Here is a 21,723-nt window from a genome sequence, read left to right on the forward strand (position 1 = left end):
CAAATTTAGGTTCATATAAGGATCTACAGTTTGAGGGAAAAACACTAAAGCAAAGATCAAAAGTTGATGAGCCTCAGACCATATCTACCTTGCAGATTTGGCTTACTGTTCCCACAGTATTTTTTTTTTAATATTCAAAGTTACAGCTAACTTTTTAAAAATGGAAGGATTCTACAAATCCATGTTGCTCACATTTCTCAATAATTCACAAAATCCAGCAAATATGCACCTCCATTTCCCCATAGCAATAAGCAACTAGAGCCAAATAGTGACTGGCCCCTTTAGCTGGGGCCCACAACCTTCTCAACTAGCATACTTTACTCATTTTCTGCTACCTGCCTGGCTCCTATATGTGTGTCAATTTGCAATGCTTGAAAACGACTCCACAGCAGTGGTTATCAACCTTCCTAATGCCGCGACCCTTTAATACAGTTCCTATGGGTTGCGACCCACAGGTTGAGAACAGCTGCTCTATAGCCTATATACCTGAGGGTCGCAAACTACAGCTCCAATTCAGCCATCTGTTTTTGTAAATAAAGTTTACTGGAACACAACCATGTTCATTAGTTTACGTAGTGTCCAGGCTGCTTTCAGACTACAAAGACAGAATTGACTAATGCAATAGGTAACATGTGGCCTGGAAATGATTTCCTATCTGATCCATTAAAGAAAAAGTTTACTGACCTTTGCTCTATGCCACCCACTCTCCATCAATTCCACTAGTTAGTCACAATCTTATTTCAAAGTAAGAGCCAGAAAAGGGTCCATCACACTCACCTGAGACACGGCACAAGCCTCATCTGGGTTCTCCAGACGCAAGAGAGAAAACTCAATTAGAACTTTACAGGCTGCTGCCACCGACTGAAGTTGGTTCCTGGGAACTGAGGAAGTAATAAATTTCAATCTCCAACTGCTCAGCCCCACAGGCAATCAAGCAAGCAAAAGGAACATTGCACTTTATGTCCAACATTCTATCATGCTATGATAATTATTCAGAATCAAAAACCCAAGGGACAAACAAAGGTATTTTGGCACTGATAATAATAAACTGTGTATAGATCAATTTATCTGGAATTTACTGGAAATTAAGATAACTATAATAAAATTATGTAGTTTATTACATTAAGTGCCAAGCACTGCAAATGTATTAACTCATTTAATCCTTCAACTAATTCAATGAGGCAGATATTATTATTAAACCCTCTTCCTATTTTTAATAAATGAGCAAATGAAAGCACAGAGAAATTAAATTACTTGCCTAAAGTCAGAGTTAAGATTCAAATCCAGGGCTCGGCGTCCATAGCACAGTGGTTATGGCGCCAGCCACATACACCCAAGCTGGTGGGTTCGAACCCAGCCTAGGCCAGCTAACCAACAATGACAACTGCAACAAAAAAATAGCCAGGCGTTGTGGTGGGTGCCTGTAGTCCCAGCTTCTTGGGAGGCTGAGGCAAGAGAATCACTTAAGCCCAAGAGTTTGAGGTTGCTGTGAGCTGTGATGCCATAGCACTCTACCAAGGATGACAGCTTAAGACTCTGTCTCAAAAAAAAAAAAAAAAGATTCAAATCCAGGCAGTCTGCCTTTAGAGTTCATGCTTCTAGCCACTAGACTACACTACTTCTCCTTTCCCAGATTCTAAAATGACATTTTACAAAGGGGCTTCCTACACAAAGTTTCTTCAAGTTAAAAGTAATTCTTCCACCAGTAGTCAGTGCCTCTAATAAATAGTACTAAATCGTGAAAGACTATTCAGCAACTCTATAGTTTCTTTTCAATTCAGTTGTGTAGCAAACAATTCAAGTAAATAAGTAATAAGAATTCTTCAGAACTATGAGTTAGTATTTAAAACAACTGAAAACGCAAAAATTCAGAAATAATGTAAAATGGGCTTAATCACTTTTTAGGCCAAAAAAAAAAAAAAATGAAGAAAATGGCAAACTGAAGTAAAAATCAACTTATATATCAGAGAACACAAAAGAAGAATTCACATTCCCCCTCAAACCAAGTAAGCGACAGAGCTTTAGTTTGTGGCCACTAACTCGAGGTTACTACCCTGTTTCCCCGAAAATAAGACATCCTCTGAAAATAAGACCTACTTACAGGAAAGATAAGATGTCCCCTGAAAATAAGACCTAGCACATCTTTGGGAGCACACCTTAAAATAAGACTTATTTTCGGGGAAACAGGGTATCTACCTACTTCCACCCCCAAGAAATTAACACACTAGTAATTATTTGTATGAATTCAATAAAATACTTCTGATCAAGATGGGAAGGGAGGGTGACAATGGTTATGAAGCAAGTGTCTAAGCCCCGTAGTTTTTTTTTTTTTTTTTGCAGTTTTTGGCTGGGGCCGGGTTTGAACCCACCACCTCCAGCATATGGGGCCAGTGCCCTACCCTTCTGAGCCACAGGTGCTACTTGGTTGGTCTAGGTAAGGGATCCTTGGGAGCCTCATCCTAGCTGACAGCTGTCTCCATTCCTGGGTGAGCAACTTAGGAGTGCTAAAACATAGACTTCCTTAACAACTTGTTCAGACACTCTAACAAGAGGATAAACAATCCCACTATTCACAAGCCTTCAAAAGGGAGTGACAAGAGTGGAATACTTACTGAGGCTGCAAACTGTTGTAATATAGTGTGTGGAAAGTGCAACAAAAGATGAGTAGAATGGCTCGTACTGCTTCTCATGGTGCAGGATTTCTGACTCACTGCCCAAAAAAAGAAAGAAAAAAAATCAGATGTACTTAGTGCTTACTATGTGCCAGACAGCCCGTTATGAACATTACCTTATTTAATACTTTTAGCAACCTTACCTGGCATCCCTATATTCAAGATTGGTAAAGTAAAGCTTAGAGAATTAAAATTAAATATCTTGTTCAAGGTTATCAGACTTAATAAGAACCAGAAGCTAATAAATAGAAAATAATTTCAACTCACTTAGAACTGTAAGTAAAAACATAATGGGATACCAATTTGTTCTATTTTACTGATTGGCAAAAACAAAAGCTAACAATGCCTTCATTATTGATGGCCAAAAGGGAGTACACCCGAGCACTCAAAAAATACTATTAATGGGAATACAGATTAACATAACCCATTCTGAAGACTAAACAAGGCTAGCCAGTAAGTAACTTATAAAGAATCAGCAACTCAAGGTAAACAGCTCAAGGTAAGAAATTATATAATCTTTGCTAAACCCAAAATTCACCAGGTTCCAGTCGTCCCCCCACTCTACCTAAAGCTAGATCACAACAGTGATTTTTTAAAACTACATCCCTTATCTTTAGCTGAGGAAATGCCTTCTTTCAAAAAAATCTGAAACCGGGCGGCGCCTGTGGCTCAAAGGAGTAGGGCGCCAGCCCCATATGCCGGAGGTGGCGGGTTCAAACCCAGCCTCGGCCAAAAACTGCAAAAAAAAAAAAAATCTGAAACCGCTTACTGGGCATGGTGGCTAATGCCTGTAATCCTAGCACTCTGGGAGGCCAAAACAGGTGGATTATCTGAGCTCACAGGTTTGAGACCAACTTAAGCCAGAGCAAAACCTCATCTCTAAAAATAAAACAGCTGGGTGTTGTGGTGGACACATGTAGTCCCAGCTACTTGGGAGGCTAAGGCAAGAGAATCAATTAAGCCCAAGTTTGAGGTTGCGGTGAGTTATGATACATGGCACCCTACCCAGGATGACAGAGTGAGACTCTGTCTCAAAAAAAAAAAAAAAAATCTGGAACCCAACAAGGTCTAAAGGCTGGATACATTTAAGTCATTGTATCAGATCAGATACTAATCCATAAGTGATGAAACATAAAGGCAAAGAAAAGACTACAACGTATCTTATTAAATGAAAAGAGCAGAGATGTGGCTAAATACTTTCCTTACATCAGTCTAGGAAGAGAAATGTAAACAGAGTGAGGACTCCATTCATTCCCAGCAAAACAATTCCTTTGCCAAAGAACATGAGAGCCAAAGACAAGTTAATGTTTGGAAGGTGTCAATGTCAGTGATGAGTCACCTCAAACAACATGTAAGACTCTGGTACTGCAAGCACTTTGCTATTTGGAGATTTATCAAGGATAAATGGGTAGTATGGAAGATTAGTCCCTTATCTTAGAAAACTCCTTCACTAAGAAAAAATATTTGCAGAGCACCTATCATGTGTAAAGATCTTCCCGTTCACCAAGGATCACTTTTCCCTACTTGACAAGATGATAAAAGAAGGAAACAAAATCTTTAAACACTAAGCAGCACTCAAAAGTTCCTGGTAACCAACATAGTTGGTAAGGCTCAGAATATTCAGCAGAAAATTACCTAAATCCCCTTGCTTCTACCTCATATACTTAGTTTTTCCTTCATTTCCATCCTTATACTTTCTTACGCATTGTTCTAAAACTTTTCCATTCTGTAAAAAAAAAAATTTTTTTTGACACAGTCTGCCTCTGTAATTTGATAGATTTTACTGAATTTATTTACCTTATCCAATTTATTTCAAAAGTTCAGAGCTACGTGCCACCCCCCCTTTCAGCTAAACAGGTTTACCAAATCTAACAAAATGTGCTCATCCAAATGAACTTACTGTGTTACTTTCATTCTCATTCTGATAATGAAATATATCCAAAATATAGAAATGGATTCATCTAACTGCCTGGTTCAATGTAACTTGATTGTGATTTAATGAACTTGATTTCCTCCTCTAAAAATACACAACAGCCTTTTTCCAACAAAGAAACAAGAATGAACTTGGGGAGGTGAAGCAGACATTGGGGGAGGGGAAGCAGACATTGGCAGAGGAAAAATGGAGCAGTCATTGGCTCCACTTACAATCTGATTAGGTCAACTATGCATAAACTGGGAAAAATAGTTTTATAAAGACCTGAAGGAGGCAAAAGAGAAGCAATGGACCTTGTCACATGTCTTGATTTTAGAGAACAGTATGCATGAGTCAGCTAAAAGGGATGTGGGGCCATAATTCCCTACCCCACTCTCATTCCCCAAGAAACTAGTAAGACACCAAGACACCAGAGGATGCTAAAAAATGAAAAAAAATGGAACAAAGAGCAAAAAGTTAGGCAGGAAAGGGAAGAATGAAGAAATTAAAGGCAAATATAACACAGAGGAATAAAAATAAGGAGACTAAAAGGTGAAAGTATGTCTTTGCTCTAACTGGTCAAGCTATCTTCCTGAAATAGCTGCTGCTTCTAATAAACTTTTCAACAACAGCAGCACCACTGAGCTTGAAACACTGCTGATGGACATAGAATCTGAAGCTTTTATATTCCATACTAAATAAATGTGATGCAGAGTACAAAGGCAAACAGCAGCTAAGCAGCCAGGTCAGAGAATCCAATTTGATGTGTAAGTGAAAAAAGAACTGGCAGGGTCTGGAAATATCTAGGTTTTTTCAGGAAGAAATGGAAATCTGATGGGGAGGGATATAATAAAAGACTAAGGATTCACTTTCCTTCCCCCTCTTAGAGAACATAGATTAAACGGTAGAAACTCCACCAGTCCCTCTCCCCTCATCAGATTCATGAACTCTCCCAGGTATACATAAAATCCATTACCCTTATTCATACACGTACAAAGTCATCTGTGTTAACAGAAGAACTGAAAACTTTCTTTCAGATACTTCCCTCATACTCCTGGCAAACCTGTGGTGAATGTGACACGAACGTATGGAAACATGAATGAACTAATCTCACAATTATAGTCTATCTTTTGGTGATGGGCTTCCACCTTCCCAACCCCCCCACTCCCATAGATCAATTATCAGTTTGTCTGGCAGCAAATAAATTGAAAAAAATCATAGTATTCATGTATCCTCTTCTCCTTTTCAAGATTTTTAGGGTGTGACTGTGCATTATCTAATGGAAATGTTTTATACCCTCCCCCCACTTCCCAAGTAGGTCTCTTTGCCCTAAATTCTATCAAATATCTGGGAGTAGAGACTCTTAAAGAGGCCAGGTCCACCCAGGAAGGACTAGATTGGGGAAGGGGAATGTGTATTTTTTTATGTACAAAGAGTCAACCAACTTGTTCAATGACCACGCTCACCAGTACATCTTTCACAGAGTTAAGAAAGGAACTCTCACTACCTTAACACTGAAAGCTACATTCCACAATTATACTAATTAATCCCAAATACGGCATGTGCCCCATTGAACTAGTTCTAGTTCCATTTCTGGCCTAGGAAAATAATCATGTTAAAAAGATTTTCTTTAAGTATTAAATAATAGCATTAAAGAGATTTTAGTGGTGTCTACTATTAAAAGATATGCTAGCACTAGAAGCAATAGAAATGAAAATGAACTCCCTTTTAAATAAACTCAAATTTTTTTCTTTAAAAAAAAAAAAAAATCACATGACAGGCCAGGCATAGTGGCTCTTAGCTGTAATCCTTTTGGGAGGCTGAGGGAGGAATCTATTACTTGCGCTCAGGGGGCGGCGCCTGTGGCTCAGCGGGTAGGGCGCCGGTCCCACATGCCGGAAGTGGCGGGTTCAAACCCAGCCCTGGCCAAATTAAAAAAAAAAAAAAAAAAAAAAAAAAAAAGAAAAATACTTGAGCTCAGGAGTTTGAGACCAGCCTGAGCAAGAATGAGACTCCATCTCTACTAAAAATAGAAAAACTAGCTAGGTATTGTGGTTAAGTGCCTGCAGTTCCAGCTACTCAGGAGGCTAAAACAGGGGGACCACCTGAACCCAGGAGTCTGAGGTTGCTGTGAGCTAGGCTGATGCCACTGCACTCTAGCCTGGGCATCAGAGTGAGATTCTGTCTAAAAAAAAAAAAAAAATTCTAATAACTTTTGAGAGTCCACTTCCTAATTTATCCATGCTGATCTATTCCTCCTTTGTTTCACAGTTTGGTTACTAGTCAAACTTAATAAGCCCTAGACATAGGAATTTATCTGCCTTTTCTTTAAAAAGTCAGTTCAAACTATAAAAGTAGGAAAGTATAGAGATAGAATGTAGAATGGTGTACTGGGGAGTCCCCTAGAGTATATGTTATCATTCCCAACAGTCAAAAGAGAGGAATTCAGTGGATGAATAGACTGCCAGACAGAAAATAAGAGCTGGCATGATGGAGCCAGGACATCAAAAAGGGAATCAGAAAGTAAGACTGCAATAGAAAAATAGTGGGGCAGCAGCTATGGCTCAAGTAGTAGGGCACCAACCCCATATTCTGGAGGTGGCGGGTTCAAACCCAGCCCCAGCCAAAAACCGGGTGAGGGGGGAGGTATGAGATTTAGGGTGGCACCTGTGGCTCGACGAATAGGGTGCCAACCCCATATGCTGGAGGTGGTGGGTTCAAATCTGACCCCAGCCAAAAACTGCAAAAAAAAAAAGAAAAGAAAAATAGACAGTCCTTGGAGACAAGGAAGGAAAACATAGCAGGCATAATAAAAAAAAAGAACCATAGCTCACTGGTTAGGGCGCTGGTCACATGCACCAGGGCTGGTGGGCTCAAACCCGGCCCCAGCCTGCTAAACAACAATAATAATAATAAAAAAAAAAATAGCCAGGCCTTGTGGAGGGCACCTGTAGTCCCAGTTACTTGGGAGGCTGAGTCAAGAGAATCGCTTAAGTGCAGGAGTTTGAGGTTGCTGTGAGCTGTGACGCCACAGCACTTCACCGAGAGCAACACAGTGAGACTCTGTCTCAAAAAAAAAAAAAAAGAATCAAGGGAACTGCAGAGAATGGGAGTGACAACCACAGAAGTAAAGTAGCAGCACAAATATTTAAATCTTTGATTAACTATAAAACAAAGCCCACCTCATCATCTAAATAGTGCTGACTTTGATCTGGCACTGTATTCTGTGGCCAGACCTCAATATGCAAGAAAGACTTCTACAATTCTGAGATTTTTATTTCATTTTTTGGAACACCAAATAAATAAAACTTTTGAGAAGTAGAATACTGATAGGAGGGTATGATCTGTGTATGCTAAGCTAGGGGTTGGCAAACTATGACCTACAGGATAAACCATTTTCTATATGGCTCAAAGCTAAGAATGGTTTTTAATTTATTTATGGTTAAAAAAAAAATCAAGTGGTGCCTGTGACTCAAGGAGTAGGTCGCCGGCCCCATATACCAGGGGTGGTGGGTTCAAGCCCAGTCCCAGCCAAAACTGCAAAAAAAAAAAAATCGGGCGGCGCCTGTGGCTCAGTCAGTAAGGCACCAGCCCCATATACCGAGGGTGATGGGTTCAAACCCAGCCCCGGCCAAACTGCAACCAAAAAAATAGCCGGGCGTTGTGGCGGGCGCCTGTAGTCCCAGCTACTCGGGAGGCTGAGGGAAGAGAATCGCTTAAGCCCAGGAGTTGGAGGTTGCTGTGAGCTGTGTGAGGCCATGGCACTCTACCGAGGGCCATAAAGTGAGACCCTGTCTCTACAAAAAAAAAAAAAAAAAAATCAAAAGAATATTTTGTGGCATCTAAATATCACATAAAGGGTGGCACCTGTGGCTCAGTGAGTAGTGAGCTGGCCCCATATACTGAGGGTGGCAGGTTCAAACCTGGCCCCGGCCAAACTGCAACAACAAAATAATAGCCGGGCATTGTGGTGGGCGCCTGTAGTCCCAGCTACTTGGGAAGCTGAGGCAAGAGAATCGCCTAAGCCCAAGAGCTGGAGGTTGCTGTGAGCTGTGACACCACAGCACTCTACTGAGGGTGACAAAGTGAGACTCTGTCTCTAAAAAAAATAAAATAAAATAAATAAATATCACATAAAATTCAAATTCATTGAACATAGGTAAGATTTCGAACACAGCCACATTTATTCATTTAGCTACTGTGTATGGCTACTTTCACACACAATGGCAGGGGAGCAGTCCACACAGAGACCACATGCCCTACAATTATTTATCTAGCCCTTTATAGGAAGTTTCTTATCCCAGCTCTACACCAAACTGAACGTGTTACATTTAGCTGTTTGTTCTCACTGTAAAGAACTTGTAAGCCAGACATTTCTCCTGGAAATTCTTAAGCTCATACTTCTCTCAGAGAACTCATGGAGGACACATAACAGACTTTCAAAGACAGGGTATGGCAGGGGCCACTAACACTTACATGGCAAAATTAAACATTGTTTGATATAGTTGGTTTTGGCTCCTTCCAGAAGCTGGGTGTTACTTGACCATTATAGTTTAAAAGGCATGGTCCCAGAATACAGGATGTATGGAAAGAGTGTCAAAAAATGACTTTATAACCTACTCAGCTCACTTCCATAGGAACATAGAAGCATGTTCTTAAAAGAGTGGAACATGGTTGATTATAAATCACGACTATGGTTCAAGAAAAAGACCACTGATACAAATGTTTTAAAACAGTAAAGAGAGGTTATGTAATTTGAACGTAATAATTTTGGTACTTGTTTCCATCTTGATAAACTTCTAGGCTTAATGACTGGATAGGAAAATCCATCTATAACATTAACTGTGAAGTCACCAAACCCAATCATGATTTTATTGTAATTTGTTAAATATTCTGTATCCAAAGTATCACAAGCCTAACAATAATAAAAAAGCTCTCTAATAAACAATGTATCCAATCATGGGCCTGTCTTGAATAATACATACTGTAATAATTTCTAACCTTCTGGTTAACATTTAGATATACTTTGGTTAACATGAAGCTGAAACGACCTAGGTAGCAACTGCAGGCAGCTGCTGAAGGTTTCACTCGAAAAATGAAAGTGAGACTGGCTTTAAAACCCCAGACTACTGTTAAACAAATAAAAGACTGCTCTACACAGTCTGTCAGGAAAAGGGGCTCTGAAATAACCACCTTCATATGCACACAACTCTCATGAGCCTAAAGTACAAAGATACAAAACCATATAACAGCAAACCAATGATTTTGTCTGTATAAGAATGAAGATTATTTTATAGGAAGGAGGGAAGGAGAGCGGTCGCACTCCTTTGGGAAAACGACCTCGTAGACTCATGCACTAAAATGAATGTTTTTAATCAAAGACCCCTTAGGAGGAAAATGTACAAAGAATGCAACATAAAAAGAAAGTCATCATTGGTAACTAGTGGCTTCAGCCACAGAAACAGCACGTGCCCCCAGTGATTACAGCACCACAGAAAGACCGTTATTAAATTATGTGGTAGATCTCCGACTTAAACCCCAGGCTCCGCTCAGGCCCGGGCTACCGGGATGAGCGCGGGCGAGAAATGCAAACTCATCTGTGCCTTGACCTTAACCCAAGGGGCAGCCCTGTAAACGTTCCCTGAAGAGCGCGATGCATGTCAAAGTCACTCTCAAACGCGTCTGGCCACGCCCTCCCTAGAGGGCGGCCTCAAAAGTTTTGCTCAAGAGGGGAAACTGAGGCACGGATTATCTCTACGGATTGGCGGAAGGAACCCTGGATAAGCCCTCGTCTCCCAGGGCCCGGGAGCCCCGACGCCGTGGCTGGGGCAGGGGTCCTCGAGAGGCAGGAGGAGACTGAGGAAGCGGGTCCAGATGATCCGGCTAGACCTCCTCTCCCCCTTCCCCCCACTGCGCCGCCCCGCCGGAGCCGCCGCCCGGTACCTCTCGATGACTGAGGCCACCAGCTGCGGCAACTCCTTCATCTCGAAGGCGGAGTAGGACGCGGACAGCAGGGGCCGCACAGCCACCTCCCAGCCCGGGGTCGTGTCTGCTCCCATTGCCGGGGCCCCAGGCGCCGGCGCAGCTGCCGCCGCCTCTTCACCGCCGCTCGTCGCCATCTTCCGTCGTACTACTGCGGCTCCCTCCGGGGGCTTGCCACCGGCCCAGCGCCGCCTCCCAGGAGGGGGCGGAAGTGACGTAATCGTTGCGTCAGACAACGCGACGCGGTCGTCGGTCAAAAAACGCGACCACGGAGCAGCTTCTTTGCTCTAGCAGCCAGGGATTAGCAGGCAAGGGGGCAGTCAGAGGCCTACTCCTACTTAGCTCTTCGCAGGAGGCGGGGCGGGGGCGTTAACCTCCGCGCCTGCGCGCTGGGAGTCTCTCTTGCAGGCACCTGCAATGTAGTTTCCCGGCGTCCGGAAAAGGTGAGTTTTGGTTTGGTGGGCAAGTCCAGGACAGCAGAATAGACTACGCATCGTTGAATACAATGGCCCCAGCCAGAGACAGCTAAGGATGCAAACAGGAGACCAATCACTGTCACTCGCTTCTTTCCCTTACTGATGCTCCGGATAGTAATACTGTGGCTCATCAGTTTAGAAAGCTTTCTCCTCACACCGCCTCTCTCTCGTGTTTTGATCCTGATTTTCTGCGCGCTCAAATCTCGATATGTTTGGATTACTCACATTAATAATCTTACCATCTCTCATATGCATTCAGCTTTGCAGCTTACCCCATAAGGTTGCGTTTTCCCCGTTCTTCAACTAGCAATGAAAGAATGTAAGCTTTTTATGATACTTCTGGGATTTTTGCCAGTAGAGTGATCTGACTACAAAAACTGAGTGCGAAAAGCTGTTTGGGTCAAGGAAAGGTATGCATGCGGTGAGGACAGTTTGTGTGTGTGCGTAAGAGAGAGAGAGATATCTTGGTGGACAGCTTCAAGTTCTAGGTTTATGGCCTACAGTCAGCCAAGCACATCTTCCCAAGAACTGTGGAGATGGTTTGAAATTCCTAAAGCCCTGAATTCTCACACGTTTGGAAATCGTCTTGATCTCAACTGTAAGGCTGATAAATCCGTACCTGCCGAGTAATCTGCCCTTTTAGTTTGGGGGGGGGGGGGTATTTTACATTTGAAATAAAATTCAGTCAAGGCCAGTCTTGGAGGTAAGTGTGGCTTCAGTGATAACAGTAGGGATTTTCCTTTAGTGCTTGTTTACCCGGTGATAATAACAGCAAGCTTCTTCTTTTTTTTTTTTTTTTGTAGAGACAGAGTCTCACTTTCTGGCCCTCGGTAGAGTGCCGTGGCGTCACACAGCTCACAGGAACCTCCAACTCCTGGGCTTAAGCGATTCTCTTGCCTCAGCCTCCCGAGTAGCTGGGACTACAGGCGCCCGCCACAACGCCCAGCTATTTTTTGGTTGCAGTTCAGCCGGGGCCAGGTTTGAACCCGCCACCCTGGGTATATGGGGCCGGCGCCTTACCGACTGAGCCACAGGCGCCACCCAACAGCAAGCTTCTTAAACGTAAAAACATAAACCATCCTCGCACTCTGGGTGGCAGAGGTGGGTGAGCTCACGAATTCCAGACCAGGCTGAGCAAAAAGTGAGACCCGTCTTTACTAAAAATAGAAAAACTGAGGCAAAAGGATCACTTGAGCCCAAGAGTTGGAGGTTGCTGTGAGCTATGATGCCACAGCACTCTACCCAGGGGGACAGCTTCAGACTGTCTCAAAAACAAAAAATATAAACAATGGAAGGAAAAAAGCTTTCCTTAACATGGTAAACACTGCATTGTTTCAAGATACTGAACCAGAGCCCTAAGGAAGGGCTGGGGACCAAGAATTTTATAGTGGCTTTGGCACATTAATTTTATTTTAACCAAAGGGCAAAAATAATATGCAAATGTTGTCTTGGAGAGATTATAAGAAATAAAAAGTCAAATACTCCTGCTCCCCTAGCTTTCCCCTGCATCTGCTACAGCTAGAAGAAGGGAAATAAAAGCAAAATGCAAATTATCACAAGGAGCTCTGTACCTGTACCCAGATTCGCATGGATTATATATTTTTTTATATTTCTGGCTCATAGATTGGGAGAAAGAAACCTAAATCCTTTATTTAAGAGAGGTTTAGGCATAGAGACGGGGTAAGTGTCCACAATAAAAAAGCCAGTTCGGGGATAAGGAAAAGCTTTATTAGAGGGAAGATGAGAATAGAGTCTAACCAGGAGTCAGCTTGCTCCCACAGAGTTGCAGAAGGCTTTTATTAGCCTTATCAGTGTAGTTGAAATGGGTTAGTGACCTGAGTCATTCTTTTCTGATTGATGTTTGTGTCAGGGCTGCTGCCCAGGGCTCACCTCTAGTGCCCATCAGGATTATAGGCATATCCCTGGTGCAGGGAAGATATGAGTAGGGTATTCCTGGGAACTCTGGCCTTGAAACATTTTAGGAGTCTGGGGAGGGGGTTGCTTATTTTTTCTAAAATGGCTGCACTCTTGTCAAGGTTATGAGAATTCCCTCCCCACAATTTATTATTCATTCATTTATACCGAGTCTCATTCTGTTGCCCTGGGTAGAGTGTTGTGGCATAATAGTTCACAGCAACCTCACACTCTTGGGTCCCAAGTGATCCTCCTGCCTCGGCCTCCTGAGTAGCTAGGACTACAGGCATGCACCACCACAATGCTCAACTTGTTTTTTCTATTTTTGGTAGAGACAGGGTCCCACTCTTGCTCAGGCTGGTCTTGAACTCCAGAGCTCAAGCAATCCACCAACCTCAGCCTCCCAGAGTTCTAGGTGGCGTCAACCACCTCACGCGGCCACAATTTGTATACTTTGTAAATTATATCAAACAATCTTAATAGTTGACTATGTGCTTCACTGCAAGAGACCCAAAAGTAAGAGATACTGGCATCTTTATTTCCAAAAAAGTCCATCTGACACAGAGTTGCTTGAAATAAGCAATATAGTTACAGTGGTTTTGGATACAATTAAATAAATAAACCTTAGGTGTTAGTTCCCAGGGGCCAACAAAAGTCAGTCTGTTCTCAAGCTTTAACAAAGTTACAAGAACAAGTACTCAGTGCTTATTTTGTGGAAACTCCTAGTACAATAATGAAAACTGGAAATGGAGAGTAGCTCCTTTTTGGTAATTCATAAAAAAATTTTTTTCCCAGACTACCAAGATTATAAAGAATCAGATTAGAAGCCTAATTTAATGTAGTAATATGAAACAAGTATTGATTTTTTCCCATAATATTGTATTTCATATGGTATGAATTTAAAAGAAAATGTGCCTCCCAGTCTTCTTGCTTTAAGAGAAAACATAATTTTGGTAATTGGCAAGGACTAAAATCGAATGTCAATTTTACAGAATAACAGGAAGCAAGATTTATAGGAAACCAAGTAAGGGAAAAGCAAGATTGAAATTTTTAAAAATCAATATAGTAAAGTGAACATCCAAATTTGCAAGGGTGTTCAGTAATAGACAATGTGAATTAATAAGTGCCTGAATCACAATTTCTACAAAACGAAACTTAGATATACTAATCCAGCTTAATCAAATAACTTACACAAGATCAAAGTTGTATCAGAAGAGTTTCAGGCGTGAGCCACTGTGCCCGGCCAATACTTTTCCCTTTTATAACAGAAATTATGGTGCCACGCAACTTATGTCCCTGTATTGATCATGTGAACATTTGTTTCAAGTAGAAAAATAGGACAAGCCTAGGTGCAGTGGCTTGCACCTGTAATCCCAACTACTCAAGAAGGTGAAGCAGGATGATCACTGGAGGTCAGGAATTCGAAACCATCCTGGGCAGTATAAGGAGACTCCCATCTCTTAAAAAATGTTTAAAAATTAGCTGGGCATGACAGTACATGCCAGTAGTCCCAACTAGTAAGAAGAAGAGGAAAGATCACTTGAGTACAGGAGTCAAGAGTAGCACCATCAACTCTGTCTCTAAAATAAAAATAAAATAATTTTTATTTTATTTATTCATTTATTTATTTTTTTATTTTAAGCCAGGCATTGTGGTGGGCACCTATAGTCCCAGCCACTCAGGAGACTAAGGCAAGAGAATCCCTTAAGCCCAAGAGTTTGAGGTTGCTGTGATCTGTGACACCATGGCACTCTACCGAGGGTAACACAATGAGACTCTGTCTCAAAAAAAAAGTTGGGCAGTGCCTGTGGCTCAATGGAGTAGGGCGCAGGCCCCATAAGCTAGAGGTGGTGGCTTCAAACTCAGCCCCAGCTAAAAACTGCAAAAAAAAAAAAGTTTTTTATTTTTGTCTTATTTTTTTGAGACGCTCTCACTCTGTCACTTTGTGTAGAGAGTGCTGTGGCATCATAGCTGACAACAGCCTCAAACTCTGAGATTCAAGTGATTCTCCTTCATCAGCCTCCCTAGTAGCTGGGACTACAGGTGCCCGCCATGATGCCCAGCTAATTTTTCTATTTTTAATAGAGATGGGGTCTCATTCTTGGTCAGACTGGTTTCAAATGCCTGAGCTAAAGCAATCCACCTACCTTGGCCTTCCAGATTGCTAAGATTATAGGTGTGAGCCAAGGCACCTGGCCGGAATTCTATGTTTAATTCATGCATGTTCCACAAGAATTGAGTCTTATCCCAAGTCAAAGGCTAAGAAAAAAATCAATAAAAGCCAAAAATAATTTTACATTGTATTTAACAGGGACTGAGTATCCTTAAGTCCTATTTAGGCTCCAAACTTTTATGCCAAAAGATCTTGTATGTTAAACACATTGTTGACCAGTAGAGACAGGTCAATGTGTTTGTGTTAGCATTAGCTATTGAAATTTTTAAAACACAGGATAATGTAGGATATTGTAAAAGCTTTCTTGATCATATTCAGTCATGTTCTCTTTATTATATAAAAAAATTATGTTTCGGTTTGGCGCCCAAGCTCAGTGGTTAGAGCGCCAGCCACATACACCGAGGCAGGTGGGCTGGAACCCAGCCCAGGCCTGCTAAACAACGACAACTGCAACAATAACAAAAAAATAGCTGGGGCTCAGCGCCCATAGCACAGTGGTTGCAGCACCAGCCACATGCACCAAGAGTGGCATGTTTGAACCCAGCCTAGGCCAGCCAAACAACAGTGACAACTGCAACAAAAAAATAGCTGGGCATTGTGGCAGGTACCTGTAGTCCTAGCTACTTGGGAGGCTGAAGCAAGAGAATTGCTTGAGCCCAGGAGTTCAAGGTTGCTGTGAACTGTGACACAATGGAACTCTATACCAAGGGTGATACAGTGAGACTCTGTCTCAAAAAAAAAAAAATAGCTGGGCATTGTGGCGGCTGCCTATAGTCCTAGCTACTTGGGACACTGAGGCAAGAGAATCACTTAAGCCCAAGAGTTTGAGTTTTCTGTGAGCTGTGATGCCACAGTACTCTACCAAGGGCGACACAGTAAAACACTTTCTCAAAAAAAAAAAAATTTTTTTTTCTAGATACTCAGGTTTCATCATCCTAGTGTTGCAAAAATTTCAACCATGACAGATCATGACAGTGAAAAATTTTTCAACGAATTATATACAGATGATTTATATATATTCAAAATGAATATGGCCGGGCACAGTGGCTCATATCTGTAATCCTAGAACTCTGGGAGGCTGAGACAGGTGGATTGTGTGAGCTCAGGAGTTAAAAGACCAACCTGAGCAAGAGCGAGACCCCATCTCTACCAAAAATAGAAAAACCAGCTGAGCATTGTGGTGACACACACCTGTAGTCCCAGCTACTTAGAAGGCTGAGACAAGAGGATCGCTTGAGCATAGGAGCGCGAGGTTGCAGTGAGCTATGACACCATAGCACTCTACCAAGGGTGACAAAGTGAGACTCCATCTTAAAAAAAAGAAAAAAACTTTGTAGTGATCTGGAAAATGATAGTTTATTGGAAGGTAGTTATGATATTAGACCATGAAAATGGCAAAAAAGAAATGTAATGGAATCTGACAATGAAAGATTTTGAAGAAGAATGGATTTAAAACAATGTTACACCAACTTTGGAGGATTATACAAATATTGTGGGTGCAATTGTTGAACTTAGTGACTCACAGAGTATCAGTGAAGTGACAGATTTACTTTTTGATAATGATTTTTTATTTAATTGCTTCTCAAACCAATTTATACCACCACCAAATGGAACAATAAAAACTGTGCTAAAACTTTACCATGGACAGAAGTTACCACTAGGATTTAAAAGTTTCTCAGTTTAGGGCAGTGCCTGTGGCTCAAAGGAGTAGGGCGCCAGCCTCATATGCTGGAGGTGGCAGGTTCAAACCCTGTCCCAGCCAAAAACTGCAAAAAAAAAAACCTTTCTCAGTTTATTGTTATTGATGGGACAAACAAAAAAAAAAGTCTCATTAGATTACTGGTCACCTGACCCTTTGCTTGAAAGACCAAAGCTTCCTAAAACTTTGACTAGAATGAGGTTTGAGCAAATCCTTACATTTTTCATCTTACTGATAATTCACAAGCTACAATCTAGTGAAGACAAACTTATAAAGGCCTGGAAAATTCCAAGGACTCTCCCCTTGTAAGTGAAACATTGTAGGGGCCCCAAATTAACCTAATTGATGAAGACAAGGGAAGAGATGGCTCCAGGGATATGCACAGAAAAAGCGAAAGAAAGAAAGAAAAAGAAAGAAAAGAAAAAGCGAAAGAAAGGAAAACAAATAGATCGAGAATTAAAAGGGAAACATAGTCTCAGGGGCCCTAGGTGGAGGCTGAGCACAGTTGCTCAGAACCAAATACTACGTGGTTCTGAGCAAAATTAAGGACAATTGATAACTAAGACAAGACTCAGACTTAACTATGGCATTAGCATTAGCTGTTTTAAGCACCTGTTTTGAGATAACTTTCAGTAAAATGGTAACAGCCCAAATACAGGGAATTTTACAACAAGGGAGATAATTACCACCCCCCCATCAGTTTGTTCTTTCAGATTTTGGCACAAAAGTAAATGAAAATAATCTTGCAGATTAATTGGGCTGGTCAAGCAGAACTGGCAGCTTGACAATAGTTTACAATGTAGTCTGCAGATATTTGTATCAAACAGTCAAAATTCCAGCCTGGCTTTCTCAAAACTAAGACAGAATTTGTGTAACTTGTACTTATTCCATTCTCTCAGGTCTCGTTAAATAAAATACACTCGGGTTAGGGTGGAATAGATGTCAGTTGTTTCTAGAGATGCTGAGATATTCACTCATTAATATCAAATTGATAATTATATTACTAAAGTAAAATGATTATCACTTTTCTTCCCTCTCTTCCATCAGCATATGACCACAGAAAGATGGAAAAAATTGATTTAATATAACCTAGAGCAGGGGCCGGGCACAGTGACTCACGCCTGTAATCCCAGCACTATGGGAGGCTGAATCGGGTGGATTGCCTGAGCCAGAGCGAGACCCCCATCTCTAAAAATAGTTGGATGTTGTGGCGGGCGCCTGCATTCCCAGCTACTCAGGAGGCTGAGGCAGGAGAATCCCTTGAGCCTGAGAGTTAGAGGTTGCTGTGAGCTATTACGCCACGGCACTCTACCAAGGGCAACAAAATGAAACTGTCTCAAAAACAAAATAATAAAATAAAATAACCTAGACCCACTTGTATATGATTAAATTGGCATGCCTCCTTACTAATTCCATTTTGGCACTGCTTTTCCCCCCTAATATGAAAGAAGCCTCAAAGTGATCTTCCTCAGACACACTAAAAAGACTCAAGTCAGTGTCATTGAACATTTTCTTTATTCAGAAACTTGAAGGTACCTTTCACACCACAGGGCTAGAGAAGATCTACTCTGAACATTTCATGTTTCACAGTAAAGAAAAACACCATCATTCCCCAAATCCAGGAGCAAGTGAAAATTTTTAGGATTTCTTTGTTTTGAGACAGAGTCTCAAGCTGTTGCCCTGGGTAGAGTGCTGTGTCATCATAGCTCACAGCAACCTCCAACTCTTGGGCTCAAGCGATCCTCTTGCCTCAGTTTTTCTATTTTTAGTAGAGATAGGGTCTCACTCTTGCTCAGGCTGGTCTCAAACCTGTGAGATCAAGCAATCCACCCGCCTCAGCCTCCCAGAGTGGTAGGATTATAGGTCACCTGGCCAAGGATTTCTTTAACTGGTGGCAGAGACGCAGCAGTCAGCAATACCACATCCCCATATTCCTCCTGCTACTCCTGCCCCTGTTCTCTTAAAGCTTCAAAGATTAGATATAAAATCTCCTCATTTAAAGATAAACATAATGACCCAAAATGTTAATTTATATCTAAAACTAAAAATAAATAATGGGGTTCTTAAACAAGGACATCTTTCTCAACTAGGTTATGACTAGACCAGCCTGTGGGTGAAATGAGATTATGTCTCCTCCCTAGAAATCTCTTCAAAGTTCAGATAATTCAGGTAGTTTTTAAAAGGCCTTGGACCTGACATATGTCAGGTAAAAAGTATAATCAATCACCAACAAACCAAGATGTTATTATGGACTTGGCTTCTAAAAAATTGAAACACAGATTAGGGGGAATGCAGCCTAACAATGACAGCAAACCACAGGTTTAGTTAAAATTTGTTTTGACACCACGTACAGATTCCTCACCCCTAAGTTAGACTGGAGAAAAAAACCTTAGCTAGGGACGGATCCTATTTCTCCCTGATGTCAAACAGCAAATGCACCTATAAGGTGGAGTTGGCAAGGAAAGTTCCCTGACTTTGAAGCAAGACACAGGGGAAAAGTCAGAAAGATTTCTAGATAAAACGGGTAAACACAGAAGGCAAACTAGACCAACTGAAGCAGGCCTCACAAAAGAGAAAAATCTGTTCGAGGTCTTAAAACAAAAACAGAACAGGGCGGCCCCTGTGGCTCAAAGGAGTAGGGCCCCGGCCCCATACACTGGAGGTGGTGGGTTCAAACCCGGCCCTGGCCAAAAACTGCAAAAACAAAAAAACGGAACATTCATGGATGAGCAGAGGAAGGAAACAGCCCAGCAGCCTCCAGATTTCAGGGGAAAGTCCATTAGGATGCTCTGAGATACCTGGCTGAGAGTGAGTTCTGTCTCTGTCCATGTATATCCCAAAAGTTCTAAAAGTTCTTCCCCACATCTCTCTGACATGAGCACCCGACACATACTCCAGCAACCTGCCAAACTGCAGCTGCAGGTTCTCATCTGATCCACGTTCCACCTCAGCTCTCCACTCTCTGGCAGAGTCTTTGGTCTTTACCGCCAGGCACGATTCAGGAGTTTCACCTGTGCCAGTCTCTTAGTGATCATGGTGGCAAAAACGAGGCCAAAGAGGACACTGCTGATTAACACATAGTCATAGTCATCCTTCAGGACATCAAACTGTTTGGACGGGTAGACTCGAGTTTGGTAAATGTCCAAACCATAGGCTACAACCTGGAAGGCAGAACAAGAATTACAGAAGCAGCAGCCAGTGATCCACCATAACCTTAAACTCAGATAAGGAAATGGAATCCTCAGCTGTTTTCCCAAGGGTGAAACAAAAACCGGCTATCACACAGGGTGGCTGTGGGCTCTACTCACCAAACAAGTGGACTCCAGGCCTGAGGGAGCTGTGTAGATACCTCGCATTCGAGAAACTGTCTGGTTATAGTTGATGAATCTCTCTGCGTGTATCTGTACATCTGGAGAATACGGGATTAGGTTCTCCTCTCTGCAAAACAGCAGGGACAGACACTGTGAAAACTGCTGCAAAGGGATCTCTTGGCTGCCCTTCCCGAGTCCTGGGAGGTTTCCAGGCTACATATCTAGCTTTGAATCTCCTTCGAGATCTGCTTGCATTAGGTACTTAAAATTTTAGCAGCAGAATGTTAGAAAGGACTGCAAGAAAGCTAGCTGTCTGTAAAGCAAGACTGAGGTCTTGATTCCTGCACCTGGTTCTAAATCAGGCAGTTCACACTGGACGAGGAAAGTCAGGGCCACTTTAAGTCCAACATAGACCAATTCCTGTTCTTCACTCCAGAACGCCTCTCAGTTCCCATTTCTCCTCTGAAACCTCATTATCGTCCCATGTTTTTTCCCAGCCACAACCTCCTCTCAGTTCTCCAAACAACTACACTCCTCTCCATTCTTCACATGCCAAAGACAGTTCCTTACACCCTGAAGTGAATTCAGGATGTAGGTGAGAAAATGTGCAGAGATGGTGGTTGGAAATACAAAACTTAATACCAACAGTGAACAAGGTGTTGGCCTGCCCACATGATCCGGCCCCCATTAGCCCATGACCTCATTCCTAGTGTCTCTCACCACTCACTCTCCGTCCGCATGGGCCTCCAGCCCTCCCCAAACTCGCCAGGCCTGATTCCAGGGCATGTGCACTGCCTGGAAAGCTCCCCCTCAGATAGCTCCCGGCTAGCTCCTTCACCTCCTTCATGCCTTCACTCAAAAGTCACCTTTTCAGAGGAGCTCTCCCAGGCCACCCTACCTCAAATTTCACCCATGCACATGCTTTTCATAGCCTGTCCTTGATTTTTTTTTCTCATTAGTACTTTCAAGTACCTAAGTATACACATATAGTACAGTAGAACCTCCCTAGCTGACCACTTGCCTATATTGACCACCTCAAGTTTATCAAATTTTCATAGACCAGACATGCATCACATGGACATATTGGGTACAGTAGGCCTAGTTCCTCATGCTGACCACCTCCATATGTTGACCAGTTTGTTACACTCCCTTAGGTAGTCAACTTACAGAGGTGTTACTATATATATTTTACTTATTTATTTGTCTGTCTCCCACCAGAATGTAACCTCATGAAGACTGACTTGTTCCCAGCCCAGCACGACAGCATGTGGCAGACTGAGGACCACCATCAGGCCACAGCCTTCAGTACTGTCCGCAACGATCTCACCTGCTTTGTTCTGTTGGAATCTCAGGACGGCGGGGATCCAGCAAGGCCTTGGGAAGGGATAGAATTGCTCCAGAAGGTAGCCCAACTGCACAGGAAGAAATAAATGTTCACACCAATCCAATCTCAAATGAGGGTCAGTTAAAAATGCTATTACCACAGAAATTTAAAATAGAGTTTAAAACAGGGGTCCTCAAACTGCAGCCCACGGGCCACATGAAGGCGGTGTGATTGTATTTGTTCCTGTTTTGTTTTTTTAC

At 42.2% G+C, this 21,723-nt stretch overlaps 2 protein-coding genes across 9 annotated transcripts in view; both read right to left on the bottom strand.

Moving 5' to 3' along the window:
- UBR4 (ubiquitin protein ligase E3 component n-recognin 4) overlaps positions 1-10,751 on the bottom strand; it is a 140,282-nt gene extending 129,531 nt beyond the window's left edge. For 4 of the 5 annotated variants that reach the window (XM_053576401.1, XM_053576399.1, XM_053576402.1 and 1 more), the window contains exons 1-3: positions 10,528-10,730; positions 2,613-2,710; positions 778-881 (exon numbers count right to left, since the gene is read on the bottom strand). In XM_053576401.1, the coding sequence (XP_053432376.1) occupies positions 778-881; positions 2,613-2,710; positions 10,528-10,703 (378 nt within the window). In that variant the 5' untranslated portion in view covers positions 10,704-10,730. Of the gene's footprint in view, positions 1-777; positions 882-2,612; positions 2,711-10,527 lie in introns of all 5 variants that reach the window. The other variant, XM_053576398.1, reaches the window with a different exon arrangement.
- Positions 10,752-13,473: 2,722 nt separating this feature from the next.
- EMC1 (ER membrane protein complex subunit 1) overlaps positions 13,474-21,723 on the bottom strand; it is a 36,224-nt gene continuing 27,974 nt past the window's right edge. For 3 of the 4 annotated variants that reach the window (XM_053575698.1, XM_053575697.1, XM_053575696.1), the window contains 3 exons: positions 21,467-21,551; positions 20,137-20,266; positions 13,474-19,989 (listed from right to left, as the gene is read on the bottom strand). In XM_053575698.1, coding sequence (XP_053431673.1) covers positions 19,810-19,989; positions 20,137-20,266; positions 21,467-21,551 — 395 coding nt within the window. In that variant the 3' untranslated portion in view covers positions 13,474-19,809. The remainder of the gene's footprint in view (positions 19,990-20,136; positions 20,267-21,466; positions 21,552-21,723) is intronic. The other variant, XR_008376854.1, reaches the window with a different exon arrangement.

The sequence above is a fragment of the Nycticebus coucang genome, chromosome 22 (assembly GCF_027406575.1).
Source record: "Nycticebus coucang isolate mNycCou1 chromosome 22, mNycCou1.pri, whole genome shotgun sequence".
Taxonomy (NCBI): Eukaryota; Metazoa; Chordata; class Mammalia; order Primates; family Lorisidae; genus Nycticebus; species Nycticebus coucang.